Below are 20,080 nucleotides of genomic sequence, written 5' to 3'. Positions count from 1 at the left end.
AGTTGGTACCAGGAACGTTTGCTTTATCCGTTTATTGGTAATACCATGTTTCAGTGGTTAATCATGCTTGTACTATACATATCACTGTAGGACAAACTGACCAGATCAGAACTTACTCATATTGGTAGTGTAACAAATAAATATGTATTGCTTGGGTTTATCCTTTGGACATTTTTAGAGGTAATATTAACTCATAATTAAATATCAGTATCTCCTCTCTAAACTAGGTATTATGAAAAGCAGAATGTAAAATTCAATGTAGAAAAGCATTATAGTTGCGTTAATAGGCATCATTAAAGAATGAAATGCCAAAAGCAAAGTCAGATTGTTGATCTAATGAAAATAGGGCTTTTTAAGCTGCAAAGGTGTTCTAAATAAAGGTTTAGGTGCAAATTAATATTTCCAGTGGTAATTAAGAATACCTTTAGCCTGGGAACTATAACATTTCATCATCAAATATGAACGTAGTTAATCAGTAAAAGACAGAGCTTGCACTTACTCTTTCTTGATTAACTCCTATCTTCTTCAGGACGATCTAAGAGATGATCCGGTGGTCTTAAAATACTTTTAATGTTCCTCCATGTTTGGAGAGTCCACTTTTGAAGCATGAACCAAATCTTCCTGTTTAGCAAAAAAATACAATACTAGTGATCACTTCTGATTTCCAGGATGTTGATAATTTGATGCTGAATTACTTGTAAAGAAAAGGAGCTTGGGGTTACAGTAATGGAAGTTTCAAATTTCGCAGGACTTCTGCAGTGCTCAGTGCGATCAGTATCATGGTTTCAGATGTTAATAAAATACAGATAGTAGGTAACCACTAGAACACATTTCTTGCAGCTGTTACTTGATTTCAGGCTAAAAAAATTTAATCCTTGCATGTAGTGTAATACCAAGTGAGAGGAATGTACCTTGTTATTCAGGACTAGAGCCTCATTAACTTAAGCTCTTAAAAACAAAAATTACTTTAGCAATACTAATGCCTTCTGCTGTTTTAACTGGGGTTAGATGTTTTCACTCAAGCTTTGGACTCCAATCAGAGATTGTTAGTGACACAAATTCTGACTTTATTTTTGATAGTTGAATTCGTACAAGAAGTAGAGAGAGGCAGATATAATCCAAAATTGAATATTTGCAGTGAAATGAGTGAAGTCTCTGAATGTGGATGTTCTTTCCTGCTGTCAGCCCTGAAGATAATTTACTACTGTGTTCCATCTTGTTCTTTCCTGTTCTTTGGCTGATGTTGCTAATGCACAGTAATTTGAGACATGCATATCTGAAACTTACTGAGATATTTGGCTATTTTATTCTGTCTGTCTTGAATGTACATTTGTGAATGTAACTTTCCCTTCTTTTAACGATTACAGCAAGACAACCTAGGATCACAATTTAGCCATATGAGCCTTGCCCGCCAGCCACCTGCTGACCCAGTTGAACCTCATACTGCTATGTTCCAGTCCACTGTAGTCCTCCAGCCCCCACAGCAGTCTGGTTATATCATTGCAACTGCTCCACCTCCACCGCCCTCTGGCCAACCAGTTTCTGCTCCAGGCTACTCGACATCTAGCCACCCTGTCAACCAGCAAGTACTCCAGCAGCAGGGATATATGCAGCAACCTGTGCCACAGGTACAATGGCTCTGTTTCCAGCCTCCCAAAAGCTATATTTAAAAAGTGATCATCCTGTTCTATTAATGAGCTTTTTATATGGTGTGGGGCTCCCTGTTCAATTGCAGCTGCTTGCATTTATCCTGGGGTTGGGGTTTTTTCTGGCTTGCATGCTTTGAAATGAATGACTTCAGTTTACCTGAGGGAGGAATAATCACCCAGGTATTACCTGTAGCTAGTAAAACTCACGTTCTGCATAGTTTTCTAGTGTCTCAGATGTTTCTTTGTGGGAATTGTTACTTCTACAGTGAAAGTAGAAGAAATCAGCTGTTAAAGAGGGAATTTATGTAGTATAAGTCTTTTTTAATTGCTAAACCATTTAACATTAGTTGCACCTTTTAATAAGTTTTGCATCTTTCTCCTATCATGTGATTCTTTTTGCATTCTTTTTGCATTTCATTTTTGCATGTCTGCCTTCTATAAAATTGCAGGTAGTGAATCTCTTCAATTGTTTTTTGGTTTTAGATGCCAGCTTGTTATTGTACCCCCAATCAATATCCGCACTCCAGTCAACAATACCGACCTGTTTCTGTCCATTACAACACACAGCAAAACCAACCATTGGCACAGCCTGGACAGCAGACAGGTTTGTTGAACTCTTTCAGCATTTCGTTAGAACACCTCGTATGTGTTTTCTGCTGGTTTTGCGCTTTAAACTTATTTTGCTGTATAATTTCAAATAAAGTAAAAGTTCAAATATGGTATACAAAGTGTAACTATGCTGAGGTGGAAAAATCTGAGTCAGCTGTTCATGAAGCTTGAGACTTCAGCCATTGCTATGAGTGGCTCATGCTGTAACTTTAATTATAGGATACATTTTTTTTAAGTTTAGAACTGAATAATTGTTGTGGTTTAGCTTCAGTCGGCAGCCAAGCACCACCCAGCCGCTTGCTCACCCTCCTCCCCAGTGTGATGGGGGAGAAAATCTGAAGAGCAAAAGTAAGAAAACTCGTGGGCTGAGATAGGAACAGTTTAATAATTGAAATAAAATAAGAAGAATAATAAATTGTAGTGAAAAGGAAAACAATGAGAGAGAGAGAGAGAGAGGAACAAAACGCAGGGAAAAACAAGTGATGCAACTGCTCACCATCTGCCGACCGATGCCCAGCCAGTCCCCAAGCAGCGATTGCTGCTCCCCGACCAACTCCCCCCAGTTTCTATACTGAGCATGACGCCATATGGTATGGAATAGCCCTTTGGCCAGTTTGGCTGTGCCCCCTCCCAGCTTCTTGTGCACCTGGCAGAGCATGGGAAGCTGAAAAGCCCTTGACTACTGTAAACATTACTTAGCAACACCTAAAACATCAGTGTGTTATCAACATTATTCTCATCCTAAATCCAAAACACAGCACTGTATTAGCTACTAGGAAGAAAATTAACTCTATCCCAGCCAAAACCAGGACAATAACTTAGAAAACTCCTTTGTTACTAACTTTTTTGTAACTTGCAAAGTAAGATGAATTAGTACCTTTAAATGATGTAACATTGCAGAGATGTACCTTAACTGAAAGTTCTAAACAAAAGATACTAATTGTAGATGTTGTGGCATGAAAAGACTGCTATGCAGAAGATACTGGTGATACTGTTTTAATTTGTCTTTCTGTCCTATGATTAAAGGTACCTGGCTATTGCATAGAATATATAATAAGACTTAAGTGGTTAGAATTAGTTTTCTGCTCCTCCTATTTCTAGTAAAGACTTTTCTACTGTTTCCGAGTTACCTGTCTATGAATGTTATCAAGGTGTATTTCTGTCTCGTTTCCTACTCTTTTTTTCCTTAGAAATTTTAACTGTAGCTACCATTATTCTAATAATCTGTATTTAAAAATATTGTTATGACTACTTCAGTAAGATTTGGATTCCTGAAACAAATTTAATTCTAAGTAATATCTTGACTCACCATCAAAACTTTCAGAAGTAACTAGTGAAGTTTGGAGGCAGAGATCCTTAAAAATGCGGCTTCTATACTATGTCTTAGCTGAATACTTTAGACTTAGTGTCCTCTTGAATTTCCTTCAGGAAGAACGATTTTTTTAATTCCTCCCCCCGCCCCCAACTATGTGTTGCTCTACAGAAATAGGATGAAAGATCAGCTTTTACTAATACTAACTGGATTTCTTTATAGCTGTTCTATGAAGTAGCCTGTAAGAGGGATGGCTCCCTCTTCTGCAGTTCTTCTAGGAAGTGCTCCAAGAGCAGCAACACTTGAAGTTGTTATTCAGGGTTCAGTTCACAAATTTAGGTGGGATTATTTCATTGCAGAATCATTAAGATGTGATGCCCACTTATGGTAGGGTTGTCAGATCATTTTAAAATACTGTTAATACCTGCTTACTGCAAAATAGATCACCAGTTTTCACTCTTCAAAAGTGAAAGTATATTGACATTTTTTCAAAGGAAAACAAATTACTTGGCTTTGCAATTTGTTTTATCCATTGTTGTTAAAGATGTGTTATCCAACTGTATTACACAACCTGCTTTCCTTCCTCAGAATTTTAATGCCTAGACTCCTTAATAGCAAAAAGTCTGAGGCTCAGCTGGGGTTACTTCCCCATTTACGGGGACACCCTATGTGAATAGCACACAAACTCTAAATCAGAGAGAGCCCAGTGTATGTATATAGCTAAACAAAATGATCTGAATTTGAAAGCATGGGGTGACGGTGCATCAGCACCAAGATGCAAAGGGAGGAATCGGTTGCTATTAGGTAAGTAAGTTTCTTTCTTGTCTGTTTTTAGCTCTTTATGTTTTAACTGAATTTCACTGCCTGTAATGTGGACAGAGTGAAAAGCATCAGGAGCTAATATCTCCCTCTGTGTCCTAGAAGAAATAAAATAAGCAAGCTGTGCAGACAGCTACTTTACTACTTCGATAATGTACCTTGTACCTGTAACCCTGACATCAAGGGATCATGTTTAAGTAGTGAAGGGGTGGTCCGGCCAATAATTCTGTTCAGTCCTGTTTGGTTACGTGGTGTTTAGTAGCACTAACGGTAGAGAGAAGTATTTTACTAGCAACTACATAACTAGTGTTTAAGTCAAAATCTCCAAATTGCTACCTAGCTATTGCTGGCTCTCATTTACTGCTTTATAGGCAAATTTGAATCCACATTCTAGAGATGGAAGGTTCCACGTCATGTTTTCTGTTCTGTAAACTGCTCATGAGATGGTGTATTTTGAAATTCTCTCTCTTGTAGATTTATTTTAAACCTTAAATATTTGTATTAAGTTGACACAAAGCTACATGCAAAATGGTTGATGCTTATTAGCAACAGCTGGTTTTGAGTCAAAAGGCAGCATGTTACTTGGCTAATATAGCAATGTGTCTGGTCAAAAATGAGAATTAACGAATCTTGTATTACATAAAAGCTGTGGGGTTTATTCATCTTATAAAGTGGTTACTAACTATGACATAATTTCCAAATACAAATTTAGATACAGGATGACAACTTCTGAGAGCGTGGCAACTGAAGCCACTTTTGGTTTAATATTATGGAGTGGCCTGACTTTATTTATGAGCTGTTGGATTCGGGGCCGTAACACTGTCTGAGAGGTTTACATTTCTCACAGTGAACCGGTCTCTTTTTCAGCTGCTTCCCAGCTTCCTTTTTAAAGGGGTTTCAGGTGAAATATTTCAGGGGTTCACTTTTACTAAAAATGCTTTGGTTGTCCAAAAGATGTTGGGAGAAGAAAACTGTCTTTAAGAAAAAGGCATTTCCGATTGCCATGATAATGAGTACCCAGTTACCATGAGACCTAACTACAGGTTGATAAGTTAACTTTTCTTATATTAACAGTGATTTCTTTTTCATTATGTAAATATGAAGAAACATGCTTCTGTTTTTATCTACTGTTTCAGAGTATTTCTGTGTAATGAGACAATCTGCTATGGCAGGTGTGGGTTTTCTGCTGAGTGCTGCATTTCTGTCAGACCACTCTCTATGCAGAGGTGAAATTGTGAAGCTAAAAATAGAGCATCTTTGGAACGCTGTGGGGAGCCTTCTTGGCAGTCAATTTACATTGTTCCAGTTCTCTCTACTTGCAAAATCGATCATGTCTGTCTCTGGAAGTGCCAGAAAAAGCTGAAAAATATTCACAGCTACATTGCAATTTCTGGGAAATGAGGGGTTTAGCTTGCAGATGTATTGATTGGATCTGTCATATACTGCAACTTCACATTCTGCTGCTTTTTAGGTGCCATAGATCATTTTGTAACAAAATTCATTTAAGCATTTTGTTTATTACAGATATGAGATGGATTTTTGGGCACAGTTCAAACTTAAAAGTTATTTAAAATTCTAATTACTAATCCTGATTCAAGCATGTGTTGTTCTGAAGTTTTGTATAGTACTCTGAAAATATTTATAGTGTGTTGTGTGTTTCTAATGAATAGCTTTCTTGTTTTAACAAACTGAACCTTCTTCCCTTTAATTTTCTGAAGCAATATGTGATTATAATAACAGTCTTTTTTAGTCTCCATTGTTGCAATTTCTATAGAGACAGCCAGCTGATACTTAATTCACAATGTTCATTGTACCCTGTATGTATGTAATCAATGAACATTGGTGGGGTTTGTTTACAAAAAAGGTGTTTTGTGTTAACTGAATAATTATTTTCATAATAGAACATGCAATCTTTTAAACACAGTTTTAAAAAAATCTAAGTGAGTTTTTGCAGCTATATTTGCTTTACTATGGTTTCATACCAAGGTAGGGAGCATGGGGAATGTCAAGGTCAGTAGACGTGAATGTGTCCAAGTTAAATACAGACTCTTCTTGCCGTCAGTGCATCTTGACAAGCCCAGTTTTGTTATTCTGGAGCGATAACTGGCTTTGTCTCAGAAACACTGATAGTTACCTTTTTTTGCTGATGTGGTAAGTAGCACATACCTGTATAATAGAATATGACAAAAAGAACTTTACTTGTGTTCTGCATGTGTTTTGGTCATGGTAGCAGTTACCTACTATATGCTTTAAAAAAAAAAAAAGTGGGAGTTAAGGTTGGACCTAATAAATGCACAGATTTCCTGTTTGGCACTTATGGTTGGGGCTTTTTTTTTTGTTTGGGGGTTTTTTTAGGCCATTTTTGAAAGATAGCAGAGGATACCAGTTTAAGCACTAATAAACTGTTGTAGAGGCACTGTAGAGGGGTGAATATGAACATCTTTCTTTTTTTCCCCAAGATAACTTGGAATATAAAATCTCTTCCCCTGTATATGAACATGGCTTTTACCTGGAAGATTTTTCTCAGTTCCCAGTTGTTTTTAGCATTATGGATTTCAGTAGAAATTGCCCTTTTTAAAAAGATTTGCACACATGCCTTACACAAATTTTCTTGAAGTGTGATTCAGTTTTGAATCATAGTCAAGATACTCTCATCCCTAGGGCACCTGAGGTAGTAGTAGGATTTAGCATAACTAGAATTTCAAAACTAAAGCACCTAGAATGGCCTTGTTCATAATAAGACAATTAATTGGTTTTGATATTATCTAGCATGCTTTGTTCAAATGCTTTCAGCTTTTACCTATTAAATCAAGGTGTTAATGCATGTAACTCACTAGAGTGTAAATAAATACTGCAAGCATGTGAGAGCAGCATTGCAAATAGTATGTATAGTATTTCATGCTGGATCCAAATGAACAAATCTGTTAATTTTAATGTTGGCTTCTTTCTATACGCATGATAAGTTCAACTTTTATGAAGCTGCCAGATTTAGAAAGCCATTGGAAAATGCTACATTTTCACATAGGCAACTGTGTATAAAATGTGTTCATTATTTCAAAATAAGATTTAAATGTATAATTTCAGGTTACCAGGTTTTGCCTAACCAGCAGCAAAACTACCAGGGTTTAGTTGGAGTTCAGCAGTCTCAGAATCAAAGTCTAGTCAGTGGCCAACACAACAACGTTGGGAATCAAATTCAAGGTGTGATTGTTCCATATCCTTCAGTGCCATCTTATCAGGTGGGTAATTTATTCATAACTTTCCAATCACTTTTCTGTGTGTTTCAGTGGTGGTGGTGGTGATGATGATTATTACTATTATTGTGCATTGCTTTGTAAATGGTAGAAATGCACGCAGGTGTCAAAAGTGGCTTTAGGGACAGAAATAAAAAAAAAAAAAAAAAAAAAAAAAAAAACCACAATTGAAGTGAGAAGAGAAGCTATCACAAGCATACAAGTTCTAGTCCTGTTGAATGCCAAGTGCTGTGATTCAGAGGATGGGGAAGAAAAAGCTCATCAGATTTCCCTCCCCACCACCCCGCTTTCTATTGTAGAGAAAATATCTTTTGTTAATTTATAGAGTCCCTTGGAACCAACACTTCCATTTTTGGGGAAGAAGATAAGTTTTTTTTAATAAGGCACTATTATTTCAACTACTGTTATCACTAGTCTTCTGGATTTAGAGAACTCCACCAGATCTTTCAGTTTATGTTTTTTTAAAAAATTCTTGTATAAACTAGGTGATGGTCAAGAGCCAGAAAGAAACATTGTCTGCAGAAGAAAATCTTAATGTGTTCTCAATTTTAGGTTTCGGTGCCTCAAGGTTCCCAAGCAGTGCCCCAGCAGACATATCAACAGCCTGTTATAATTCCCACTCAGTCAAATCAAGGATTGCCCACAACAGGAATGCCAGTTTACTACAGTGTCATTCCATCAGGTCAACAGAATAATTTAAGGTGAGTTTAACTCAGTTATTTGATTTCTCAGCAACTAGGCTTAATGGCCTTGTAGTAACTGACAGGGTCTGCTATAGTATTGCATATATTAAAATGTATTTTAAAGGCAGACTTACAGACAGTTTATCTCTTTTATTTTTGCTCTTATGCAATTAACTAGAACAACCAGTACTGCTTTAATTGGGACATACTTGTTAGACTGGAAAATATTGTTTCCATATCACTTTCAGCAATACCGCACTACAGTTCCACGTCTTAAGTTTTATGCATTCTTTTTCTTATACATGAAACACCAGTGTGTTAAGTAGCAATGCCTTTTTGCAGTAACACTTAAGATGATGTCCATGACAGATGACTATCCATATTCACTGGTTTTGTCAAAGATACTACTTTAACAAGGTGTAGAGAAAAGAGAACTTGAATTCCAGAAAAAGACTGACTTTATTCCTTTTTTGGAGCTTTGTCTGGAAGGAGCTCTAGCTTACTTTGTGTAGCTAATGAGGCCTGCTGGCATAAAGCTGGCTATGAAAAAAGTATAGGAACTTTTTCCTATGCTTACGGCTTGTTTGATAAATAACTTTGTTTTGTTTTTGTTACCTACCTTGGTAACAGCAAATTGGTCTACCTGTACAGACCTTCCTGTGTATACATCTGTGCCCCCACACAATTTGAGTACATGTGAGAGAAGGGATGGGCAGATACCTAAAATAATTCATTAGGATTAATGGTTGTTACAAATTTTTCTTTGTTGAGCTTTTTGAACTTGTAAGTATGCATTTAAAAATACCTTGCTTGCAGCTTTTAAACAAGCAGCAACAGTATGAAGCGTGCTTCATCCCTTTGTGAGTGCAGACTTAAATAGTATTTGTGTTATCGCTGCATGGCTTCATCTACTTAAATTTGAATTCTTGTTCTTTGTATCTGAAGGTTCTGTTTATCCTTTTCTTCTGTAGTTACATTTGAGGTTCAATGAAGTCATAGGTAGACATAATCCTAGACTTTTTTTGAAGTAAGTTTTGTTGCTTGTTCTTTTGTGTCATTTGAAATGTCCCTCTCTTTTGAACAGGGAAACATTTGTTTGGAATTCAGAGCAGACTAGCAACTAATGACAGCATCTTGCTTTGATCAAAATAGTTATGTTGCAGCTCTTTGACATGGAAAGCAGAACACTGTTCTGCAGGAACTGAATAGTCTCAAACCTAGAGGTCACTTTTGAAAACTATAATCGGTAGACAGATGAGAAGCTGTGTGAGAGTACACATGCCATGCAGATATAAAACCATCTGTTTTAGTTTTCACTGAGTTTTGTCTGCTTTAATGGAAGGGAATATTTAAATTAAAATTATATAATTGAACTGTGGGACAAAGGATGAAACAAACTTCTTGTGATGACATAGGTAAAAATGGTTAGGTCCAACAGGATTACATGTACTTTTTTCCACAGTTTGAAGTAATTTTTTTTTTTTCTCGCTCCCTCAGAATGTTTACTTTATCTGTTAGTACAGAAATGAACTACAAGATTCTATAGGCACCATTCTGATCATGGTCCACCAACCTGGTGTTCTGGCTCTGGCAGTACAATCAGTTAGTGGTATGATAGAATTTGCCTATGTCTGTTACTTACCTGGTTTTCCCCTGAATGCCCTCAAAAATACCTGGCATAAATAAACTTTTATCCTTTTCCTATATATTACAAACAAATGAAAGGTTGTTTATCTCCTTGAGTTGTCTTCCATGACTAGTTATTTTTCCTTTTCCTGCACCCTATTTGGTAAAGCCATGGGAAGGCAATCATCTCTTTAAGCTGTGTTACTTTACACTGAAGCACAGGTGTGCTCATTTGGTGTGCTGAATAAGCTGGCTCAGCTGCATGGGACCAGCCTCCAGCTGAGGGACTGCCTCTGAAATCCTCGTGGCAGGTTCTGTGGTGATCATTTAACTGAGACCTAATTCTGGTTAATTGGGCAAGACAACAAATTGTCTTTTATTATTACTCTACATGTCTTTATACCAATACAGCACTATCGACACAAAAATAGTATATCAAAATAGGTGAATTAGTACAGCTTCTTAATGTATGCAGGGCATAAGTTTTTGCCAAGGAAGAGATGTGAAACTTCAGTCTTCTGAAGAATGAGTAGATTTGGGAGTAGGTGGGAATATTACTGATTTTAAAATTAACAAAATCTCAGTGATTTGCAGTACATGTAGACAGCAGATGCAGCAGTCATTATTAATTGAGTGTAGCATAAATGCCTGTTAGTCATGTTCTTTTTTTATTATTATCATTACAGTTCATCAGTAGGATATTTGCAGCCTCCTGGATCAGAGCAGATACAGTTTCCTAGAACATCATCACCATGCAACTCACAGCAGCTTCAAGGGCAGCAGTGTGCAGGTTGGGAGAATCAAGTTTTTATTGAAAGACTTAAAAAATGTCTAGCTATTACTGTGCTGAGTGATTGGATATTTGCTATTAAGGGTTTGATTTAGAACTAACTATTGTATTACATTTCCTTCTGTGTTCCATTTTGAAGTTATATTGGAGGCAGATTGACTTGACATCTAAATTTGTTTATCATTGAAAGCTTTCAAGTTACTTTCTTAGAATTCAATAACGTACATCATAATGCCTTGCATGTCTGCTTGTGAGTTGAGACAGACATGGGAACTATATATTCTCAGCAGAATGACTTTCATCTTTTCCTGAATAGCTACATGAGTCTGAAATTTGAGATTTGGGTTTACATTTGATAGAACAAGAGCAAAGTACCTTTTGGAAGCAGTATACTTGGATCTTCTACTCAAGAAGCATTCTAGATTTCACTTAATGGAGTAGGAATAGCGATTTTCTTCAGAGTTCCTGAGAAGAGAATGAAAACTGTAAGCATTCTGGGTTTGGATAGAGAGGAGATGTAGCTTTTTGACCTGCTGAAAAGCTAAATGAAATACTCCTAATCTGTGTGGGGTGTCTTGTTTTTGTTTTTATGGTAGCCTTATTTACTGCTTTTACTTTCATAGTTTATAGCAACCATTCAAGTCAGAAGCCATCACCTCCTACATTATTGCCACCTTCATCAAAGTCAAAGCCACAACAGGCTGCTTCCATTGTGCACTACAGCATAGTGTCTCCACCCTCATCATGTAAAAGTTCGCCCACTGGTCTTTCCATCATGCAGCCAATAAAAGGTATATTTTATTGGGATTTTCATCTAAGCCATTCTGTCTAGAAATCTGTTGTAAATTATCAGATTGATTTCATGGCTAACTACTAGAACAACTGCAACTTGAGTGCCATTTCTGCAAACACTTCGTTGTAATTCTTCATCTGAATTGCTATTATTGTAACTTTACAAATGACAACTTGGAACTTAATAGCCAACTTCATGGGGGCAGCCTGGAGGCAGCCTTCAGCAGATAAGTGTCCCTTAGCAGAAGCACTTAAATCAGGTTCAGAATGTTTTGATCCACAAAATATTTGGGTAATTTTTAGAAGGTGTATAAATAGCAGCCTCAAAGGCTTGTGAAAACAGCAGTGACATAGAGCTTGACATATCCATGGAATGTTTATAAATGTTAAAATCCAAACACCTAAAAATTCTGAATTTCCAACCATAAAATTGACAGACTGGTCAGGAAATTAAGAGCACTAGGGTTAGCCTCCAAACAAGAGGCTATAGAACAATCCTGTGATCATAGCGGTACTGTCTTTATTTTACCAATAGGGAATTTGATACGTTAGAGGTTTGATTGGCCAAAAAGGGGTAATCTCAAATATTGCTATCTCAGTATTTTGCAAGCAAGCAATAGATTAAACAGCTCTAGGTCAATGACCTCGATTCCACTATAGATATGGTGTTTTCTTATGAATGCTTATCTTTTAAGATATTTTTAGAGCCTGTTTATTAGTAAGTAGATAACAAGCAGTTAAGCAGCAAGATAGCTGGATTAGCAGCGTATTTTAGTTTGTGGAGAGATTTGGTTTTGTTTCCATTTTGCTTCAAGTTTGTTTGGCTTTAATTCTGGAGGACTGTCATTTCAGGATGTCTAGCACTAGTTCTTCTACCCTCCTAATCTGTGCTGGTACTGCTGGCTTTATGCAGTTTTGAAGGCCTGTTCAAACCTGTTAAACTGCAATTTAAAGATGTTTGGGGAAGGGGGAAGCCCTCTATGACATAGGGAGAACAAATTTTGAGAGAATAAAGAAAAGCATGCATTTTAGCCAGTGATACTGAGATGATGAATCAAGGCAGCTGAGGTAAGGACAACAAGGACATACACAGACAAGCAGCACAGTTGTGTTTCTTTTCATTTGAAAAAGTTATTGAGGACCAGACTGCAAATCTAGGGAGCATCTCAAGGATTTCTTCTGGGTTTCACTTCTCATGGGTTTTGACAGGTGATAAAGTGTCTGCAAACTGACTTATGTGTTCTATGACACTTCATTTCATCAGCATGCTTGTTTTAGGAAAAGAATTCCATTTATTTTCATTTACTGAAATCTGTGGAACTAGAAGTAGTAGAAAGAACAAGTTTTTCTGTGTGTACAAAGTTTTATTTTGCAGTTTCAATAGCATTTTCAGATTGTGACACTATTTTTTAGAAATGGTGCTGTAGATGGTTTCAAAAGACAAGCGTGTTTTTGTTGGGTGTTCAGTTCTCACAAAACAGAGATAAGTCAAGAGAGTTGTATGCTGAGTGCTGCAGAATAAAATGCTATAATATTATAAAACAGTAAGGTGTAAATAAGTATAATTTATAATATTTATAAATACATGCATAAAATATTAAAATGAAACCAATCTTCTTGTGTAAAATGTAGCGTGTGTATATAGATGTTTGTCTGGTACGTCTCAGGTTTACATATAGGGATTACCTAAGTTTATGAATTTACCACTTGGAAACTCTTGTGCTATATATTATTCAGAATACAGTTTACAAAAGCTAATGTAGTTTTAATATTATGAGTTCATTATTCTACATTGTTTGGTTTGCTTTTCGAAGGAGTCTGCTTCTTTTTATGGATCCCAGGGGTAGTGAAAACAACAGCCTGTTTTAAAAAATACAAGATGAATGCATTTTATAATGTGTATCTGACTGCTCTGAACTGATGCTATGACGTAGGTAGTAAATTGAGAAGATTGTAGACTCCCTCTTTAAAGGTGGATGATTAAGTGATGTTTAAACCATGTGTTTTAATCGTGGTTTCTGAGAAATGCTGTAAACAGTGGGTAGAGCAGAGAAGGAAATTGCAAACAACCATTTACAAGTAAACAGGACATTATATAAATTACCTGGGACAGAGCCAGGTCAAAGGGGGAAGACAGCTTCTCTCTCAGGCAGCCTCTTGTCACAACTCCTCAGGTGAAACCTTATGGAGCAGTGTTGGCTGTTTAGCTGTTCCCCCCGACTTTGGCATTCCTGTAGCCACCACAGTAGCTAAGTGGTACAGGATGTGGGGATCCATTTCCAGTCTCTGCCCAGAAAAACGTTCATATATAAAACTTGTAAAGGAGGATCATTTTGCCTCAGACTAAAGATTGATTCCGGGTCTTTCTGATGTATGCCATCATATCAGAGAAAACATTTTGAGTCTGTATTGCTGTATATCATGTAAAACCAACTAGGTAACTCCTGTTTTAAAATAAAGCATATTTTTGCTTAGTATCACATGTTCTTCAGCACATTGCTCTGACAGTAACTACAGTGAATGTTGAATACTTTCAACTACCATTAAATAGAATGATTTCTTTAAAAAATGTTCTCAATAATGAGTTTCAGTGGTTCCACTTACCTTTTCTAGTTCTGGGAAGGCCTCTCAAAGTTAACTATCGCAGATTTATCTGAGAGTGGGAATATAATTGTACAGAAGATACTGCTCTAGTTTTCTAGAATTCAGTAGCTTGTTTACGAAAACATTCATTATGTTATTGCCCTGTTTTGTTTGTTTGTTTTAATTCACGCCTGTTCTGCTAAAATGAAAATTGAAATGTATGATTAACTAACTGTATCCTCCTGATTTCTTGTCTCGTAGCAGTAGCACCACCACCAGGTGGAGGAGTAGTAATGATGCAGCTAAATATACCGAACAATCCTCAGCCTCGGAACCATTCACCTCCACAATGGAAACAGAATAAATATTACTGTGATCATCAAAGGGGGCAGAAGTCCACAGAACTTAGCACTTTAGACAGTGCTGCACAGGTATGAGGTTTTTGTTTTGCTTTCCAGGATTACTTATAATTTGCATAAATTGCATCTGTGCATGTTGTTTCAAAAGTTCTTTTGGGGGAATAAAAATCTGCTCTGATAATAGTTAATATAGCTATTTTAACTGTACTTCAGTCTTTGAATGCTGTAGGTGTTGTGTACCTTGTTCAGCTAGGTACTTGTTAAAACACTAACTTGTTGTTTATTCCAGTTGCAGCATAGTCCTCAACTAGGTAGTCCTGTCACCTCACCGGCGCAATCACCAGCACCAGCTCAGCTATCAAACATGAAGAACATCCGTCCCACGTTAACACCTCTTTCTATTGTGTCCCAATTTTCTAGACCTTTTGTCCCTGGACAAGGTATATTTTTAGTTAACTAAAATGTGTGTATGTTTTCTACTTGAACATTTTAAAATACAAGTTATATGAGGATTTTCTGATGAACTGTGGCGCACTTTAGTAGTAATGCTACTGAAGCAGAATCATCAAAATTATCCACTTAAGCATCACGTAAAATTTCACCTTATCTCTTTACACCGATACCATCCCCTGTATTCTCAAAAGCTTTTGATCTTCTTGTTATTGTGAGAGCTTCTATAACCCACTAGCTTTCTCATATGTGAAATTCTCCATTTCAGCATTGAAAATATTAATAAAATGTTTCATATAACTTAGCTTCAAGTTTTAAGCACAAATCAGGAACTTGACACACACAGTCACAAAGGATATCATTTTAGAGCTACAAAGATAAAATAAATAATGTGGGACTACCTGATCTTAACACATTAGGTGGGCATATTATCTTTTGGTGGAAAGGATATAGAAATGCAATGTTGAGATGAATGTTCTGCCAGACCCGCATATTAGGTGATGATGCACTGAATCAAACCACTGCTGAAGCAAGAAATCTTCATTCCTTTGGAGAAAAACTAGCGTGATGGGACTAGAGCCTCTAGCCAATACTCTTGCTACTTCAATTAGTATTTCAGATAGTACTCACCCAAAGACAGAAAAAATTCCTTGTAGAAGAATTTCAGTCCTCTGCTGCCATGTTAAGAGAAAATAGGGAGTTTTCACTGAGATGTGATAGATGATAATGTTTAAAAAAACAAATTATGAAAAAAACCCTTTGTCAGTGAGCAAAGACATCCTGGTATAGTTCCCAAACCCAAAATTAATGGGCCTGTTTTACAGAAAGACTTACTTTAAAGCAAAACTGACAGAAAATTCTGTATGTCTTCCTTATGGATAAAGAAAATCTTATTTTCTCATTTGTCTTTTTCTTATCTTCTGCATAATCTTTATGTCATTGCTTTGTATTCCGATGTTGTTGTAAAAACTCCAGGTTGCCTGTTGTAAACTATACCTCTCAACTTCCTTAATCTTCTGTGATTGCTAAAAACTTCTGTTCCATTGTCTTTGTGGATCCTTGGAGCAAATGGGAATGTGAAGGTGTACCTGGCTCTAATCAGGGATATAACCTTTAAAATTATTGAATTAGTACACTGAGAGCAGCTTTAGCCTTATTAAGCTTATTGTGAAATGAGAGGATTTAGATAAGACTGCAATTAAGAAAAACTTCTAGTCTAATCCTTAAATGCAAGAAAGTTTGCACCTTTTCACCTTGTGATCAGCATGCGACTGACTTAGATTTATTTAATGATGCCAAATCTTATTTTGTTAGCCTAGCCAAATACACTACTTTGTGCATAGTTATTCTGCTTTCTCTTCTGTGTAAGATCTACGTCGTAAGAGGAACTTGGAGGAAGATTTCATGTAACAGAAAAACCCTTCTAATTACCTTTCTCTTTAAGGAGATGCCAGATACCCATTGCTTGGCCAACCCCTGCAATACAATCCACCATCTTTGTTACGTGGACAAGTAACAAGCCAACAGGTATTAGAGAACAATCTCCTGGCAATGCTGAAAAAAACAATTTAGGAACCATTATAACCACCATAAATAGGGGAATGTGTTATTGCATTAGAAAAGTAATTGAGTGGAAGGTGCTTGCTTTCCAGTAACAGTTTTATTCTGTGTTGATACTTCCCATTGTTCTTGTTTGTATGGAAAAAAAAAAAAAAGTGAGAAACATTTTCCTGAAATTTAGCTTTAGGCACAGTGTAGATTATGGATTTTTTTTTTTAAGCAATTTGCCTGTAGTTTAAAAAAATCACAGAGAGAATGTTTGCTAAAAGGATTTTCTTTTCTTTGAATAACAATTTAAAAAAAATAGAAAATACATGTAGGTATTTCTAAACAAAGAGTGGGTTTGTTTTTCTTGTAAGATTAGTGTTAGCAAAGCTAAAAAGTTTTGCCATCTATTTAATTTTTGGGACAGACACACAGACCCCCTACCTCTATCTTGCTCAGTTCTACCTGAGATCAGCCAGAAGATGTGATGGATTGGGGGGGAGGGGGGATGGGGTGTCTTCCAAGAAGATTTAAGGTGATTTTTTTTTTTCATCATTTCCTCCCTTTCTTCTGAAGCCAAGGATTGAATGTGCCTGACTGCAGAACTGGTAAACTCCAAGACTAAAATTGGACATGAAAATCTTTTCTGTACCATGGTAGTGCAGGCTATTTTCCAGACATTCCTCTGCACTGTTTTTCACTGAGCTAACCTAGAAATTTTAAGATACTGGTGCATTGTCTAATATTGAAGTACATCATTTATGTCAATCTTTCCAGTGTCAGCCTGGAAACAGACATGGAAACAGGGGAAAGAAACCAGCAAAGAAGGCTGCTTCAGCAGATCTTGGTGCAGGAGAACCAGGTATAGAATTGCTGATTGACACAGTCCTCCAGAAAAATAAATTATGGTGATGGGCTGGGAATGTAACAAGAAAAGCACAGGTGAGAAAAGGGCCAGAATGAAGAGTAATTGGACAGAAATGGACATGGCAAATGCTGGAAACATAAGGATGGAGAGGAAGACTTGATTTGGAGGGAGGGGAAGAGGGAGGTTAAATCAGAAAAGTGTAGTTTTGAAGGCTGGAGAAAAGACCAGAGAAGATCGAGATTGGACAGTACTAAAAGGAAAAGCAAGTTTGTCAGTGTACTGGACGTAAGTTCTATTGTATTGTTACATTAAATACTGTTATATTACATATACATACCCCTGCTTCCTTTTATTTGCATGAAATGTGAAATCAAACATAAACTGCAACTTAGTTTGTGCTTTTCTTTTTTTTCTCGTTTTTCTTTTTTCTTCTAATATAAATAAGCACATGCATTTGAGGGACATATTAGGAGATCTACAGATTAGATCCTTGGAGTTGGTAAAGATGTCATCCAAAGAAAACCTGACATCATCTATCTTTACTGGAAGGAATTTTTGTTGCAAGTGTTACCTACTATCAGCTCTTTGCAGAAAGTTACAGATAAATCAGCTTGTTCTCACAATTTTTACCAGAGAGGATTTTTTGGGAGAAGACAGACTAGTTTTTTAGCATGGTGATGTCTGAAGAGTTAACGGGCAAAGCCAGTGAGATACCATAGTGAGTTCTCAAACCTGCTGCAGAACTAGGTGTTGATTATTGTATTATTTTTCCCTCTCTTTTGAGGGCTCTCTTTGTATTCTCAGCTTTTACTTGTGCACTTGTAGCTGTAAGCAGTGCTAAATGTGGAAGCAAAAGGCTCTCTAGAATACCAGAAACGGAATGCCTGTGTAGTTGGTATCAGCCAACTGGAGATACAAGTATGAAATAACTCCTTTTCCATTGTGTTTGTTGTACCATTAAGTACAATGACCAATTTAGATGCAATGTTTTTCTTGTTTCAGTTGTGGGAAAAGTTCTAGAAATTACTGAACTGCCAGAAGGCATAACTCGTATGGAAGCAGAGAAACTATTTGGAGAACTTTTAAAAGTTGGTGCCAAGATTCGGTGGCTAAGGGATTCGCAGTGTCTACAAACACAGCAGCAGCACCATCGTCGTTACTGTGGCAGCGGAGACAGTAGTGTGAACACTGAGCCATCTAAACCTAGTGACTTGGCGTCCACTTACACAGTTCTAGCTACGTTCCCTACAATGTCGGCTGCTCAGAATGCATTGAAGAAACAAAGTAGTACCTCAGTGAACAAGTTCAGGCTGAGAACAAGCAAGAAGCACTACGACTTTCATGTTCTGGAAAGGGCTAGTTCTCAGTAGCAGTTACATCAGTGGACACTCAGCCTTTACTACTTCCATGTCCTCCTCTCCTTGATTGGCTTGATGTTATGGGGTTTCTGTTCTCTTCATAGAGACTCCTGGGATGTTTTGTCATATGACATTAGCCATTGAAGAATAAGTAACACAGTGATCCAGCAAGATGATGAAAAAAAAAAACAGAGTTAATCCCAGACAACAGCAAGGAATCATCTTTGAGACAGGCAGCTTTCTACAAGGAATGCTGTTGAAATGCCCCCTACTTTTATAGTAGTTTTGTTTTATATTTTTGAATTCTTGTATCAGATCCAAAGTTCTATTGTACAGCAAACGTTCATAAAAATCCATATTCAGATTTGTATTTTATAATCCCTTTTCACAGCCAGCACACAGCTGTCCATTCCAAGGCAGGAACCTGAGGATTGGTGGAGGGGAAAAGAGAACCATTTTCAAGGAATTACACTCATTTTCTAGCAAACTACCCCAAATCTTCAAGTTAACCTGTTCTTTGTCCCTTGTGTTTTTCTTTTTCTTTTTTTAAGAAAAAAAAAAAATTTTAGTAACTAACTCCTTAGGTGGTCATTCTGAGATTCATTCAAGCAATGTCAAAAGAAATTACAAGTAGGTTGTACCCTTGAAGGATTTGCTTCTGATTCAACAAGTTTAATAATTATTTAAAGGGGAATCTGAATAGGTTACAAAGAATGTTCACTGAATCACATTTTAATATTTCTTCTTTTTAGCAAAAGTGTGAAGAAACTAAAATGTATCTTCACAAGTGACAAGATGTTTGCACTTTAATTGTGTTCCCACCAGTATGGATCTCTTTCTCTTCCTTTTCACGCTAAGATAATTGAGTTTGATACGTGCTGGAAACCTTTTTAATGGTTTAAGTTTTCATCATTTGCAGATGCTCACTGGACATTAAAGATTCATTGCACATAACTGAAACAAACTTTTTTCAATTTGTGTAATTTGCAAGGCTGTACAATGTGTGCTGATGCAAGCCTTTTTCAGTTCAAGAAAATAAATGTTTACAAACACAAACTTTTTCAGTGCACTTGTTTAACCTTCTAGGAGTCCTCTGAAACCTGGATGAATGCTTATTAATGGTTTGGATCCCTTCAAACATGAGAAAAGAACTTAAGAATAACACAAATACTAGAACTTCTCAAAGAACCACTATCACTGTTCCTCTTCTTGAAGCATTTATTTATGTTATTCTGCCCTTCATCATTTTTAAATGTTTCCCTATGTAAGTAAAAAGAGAGAAAAATTGATCAGAGACCATAAGGGACTGCTCCTGGTTTTTTATTTTTAGCACAGGCACTGATTTGCTGTGTAGACAAGCAACTTCTTGTTCCCTTCTTAAGG

At 36.7% G+C, this 20,080-nt stretch overlaps 1 protein-coding gene across 6 annotated transcripts in view; it reads left to right on the top strand.

The window, feature by feature from the left end:
• The window catches only part of R3HDM1 (R3H domain containing 1), a 92,589-nt gene extending 72,820 nt beyond the window's left edge, over positions 1-19,769 (top strand). For 2 of the 6 annotated variants that reach the window (XM_072875366.1, XM_072875365.1), the window contains 11 exons: positions 1,368-1,628; positions 2,133-2,253; positions 7,474-7,628; positions 8,196-8,344; positions 10,639-10,742; positions 11,366-11,533; positions 14,379-14,548; positions 14,766-14,916; positions 16,371-16,453; positions 17,249-17,333; positions 18,342-19,767. In XM_072875366.1, coding sequence (XP_072731467.1) covers positions 1,368-1,628; positions 2,133-2,253; positions 7,474-7,628; positions 8,196-8,344; positions 10,639-10,742; positions 11,366-11,533; positions 14,379-14,548; positions 14,766-14,916; positions 16,371-16,453; positions 17,249-17,333; positions 18,342-18,709 — 1,815 coding nt within the window. In that variant the 3' untranslated portion in view covers positions 18,710-19,767. Of the gene's footprint in view, positions 1-1,367; positions 1,629-2,132; positions 2,254-7,473; positions 7,629-8,195; positions 8,345-10,638; positions 10,743-11,365; positions 11,534-14,378; positions 14,549-14,765; positions 14,917-16,370; positions 16,454-17,248; positions 17,334-18,341 lie in introns of all 6 variants that reach the window. The other 4 variants (XM_072875363.1, XM_072875364.1, XM_072875367.1 and 1 more) reach the window with 4 other exon arrangements.
• Positions 19,770-20,080: the final 311 nt, after the last annotated feature.

Source organism: Ciconia boyciana, chromosome 10, assembly GCF_034638445.1.
Source record: "Ciconia boyciana chromosome 10, ASM3463844v1, whole genome shotgun sequence".
Lineage (NCBI taxonomy): Eukaryota > Metazoa > Chordata > Aves > Ciconiiformes > Ciconiidae > Ciconia > Ciconia boyciana.
The sequence above is the reverse complement of the archived record's forward strand: the minus strand, read 5'-3'. Positions and strand labels throughout refer to the sequence as shown.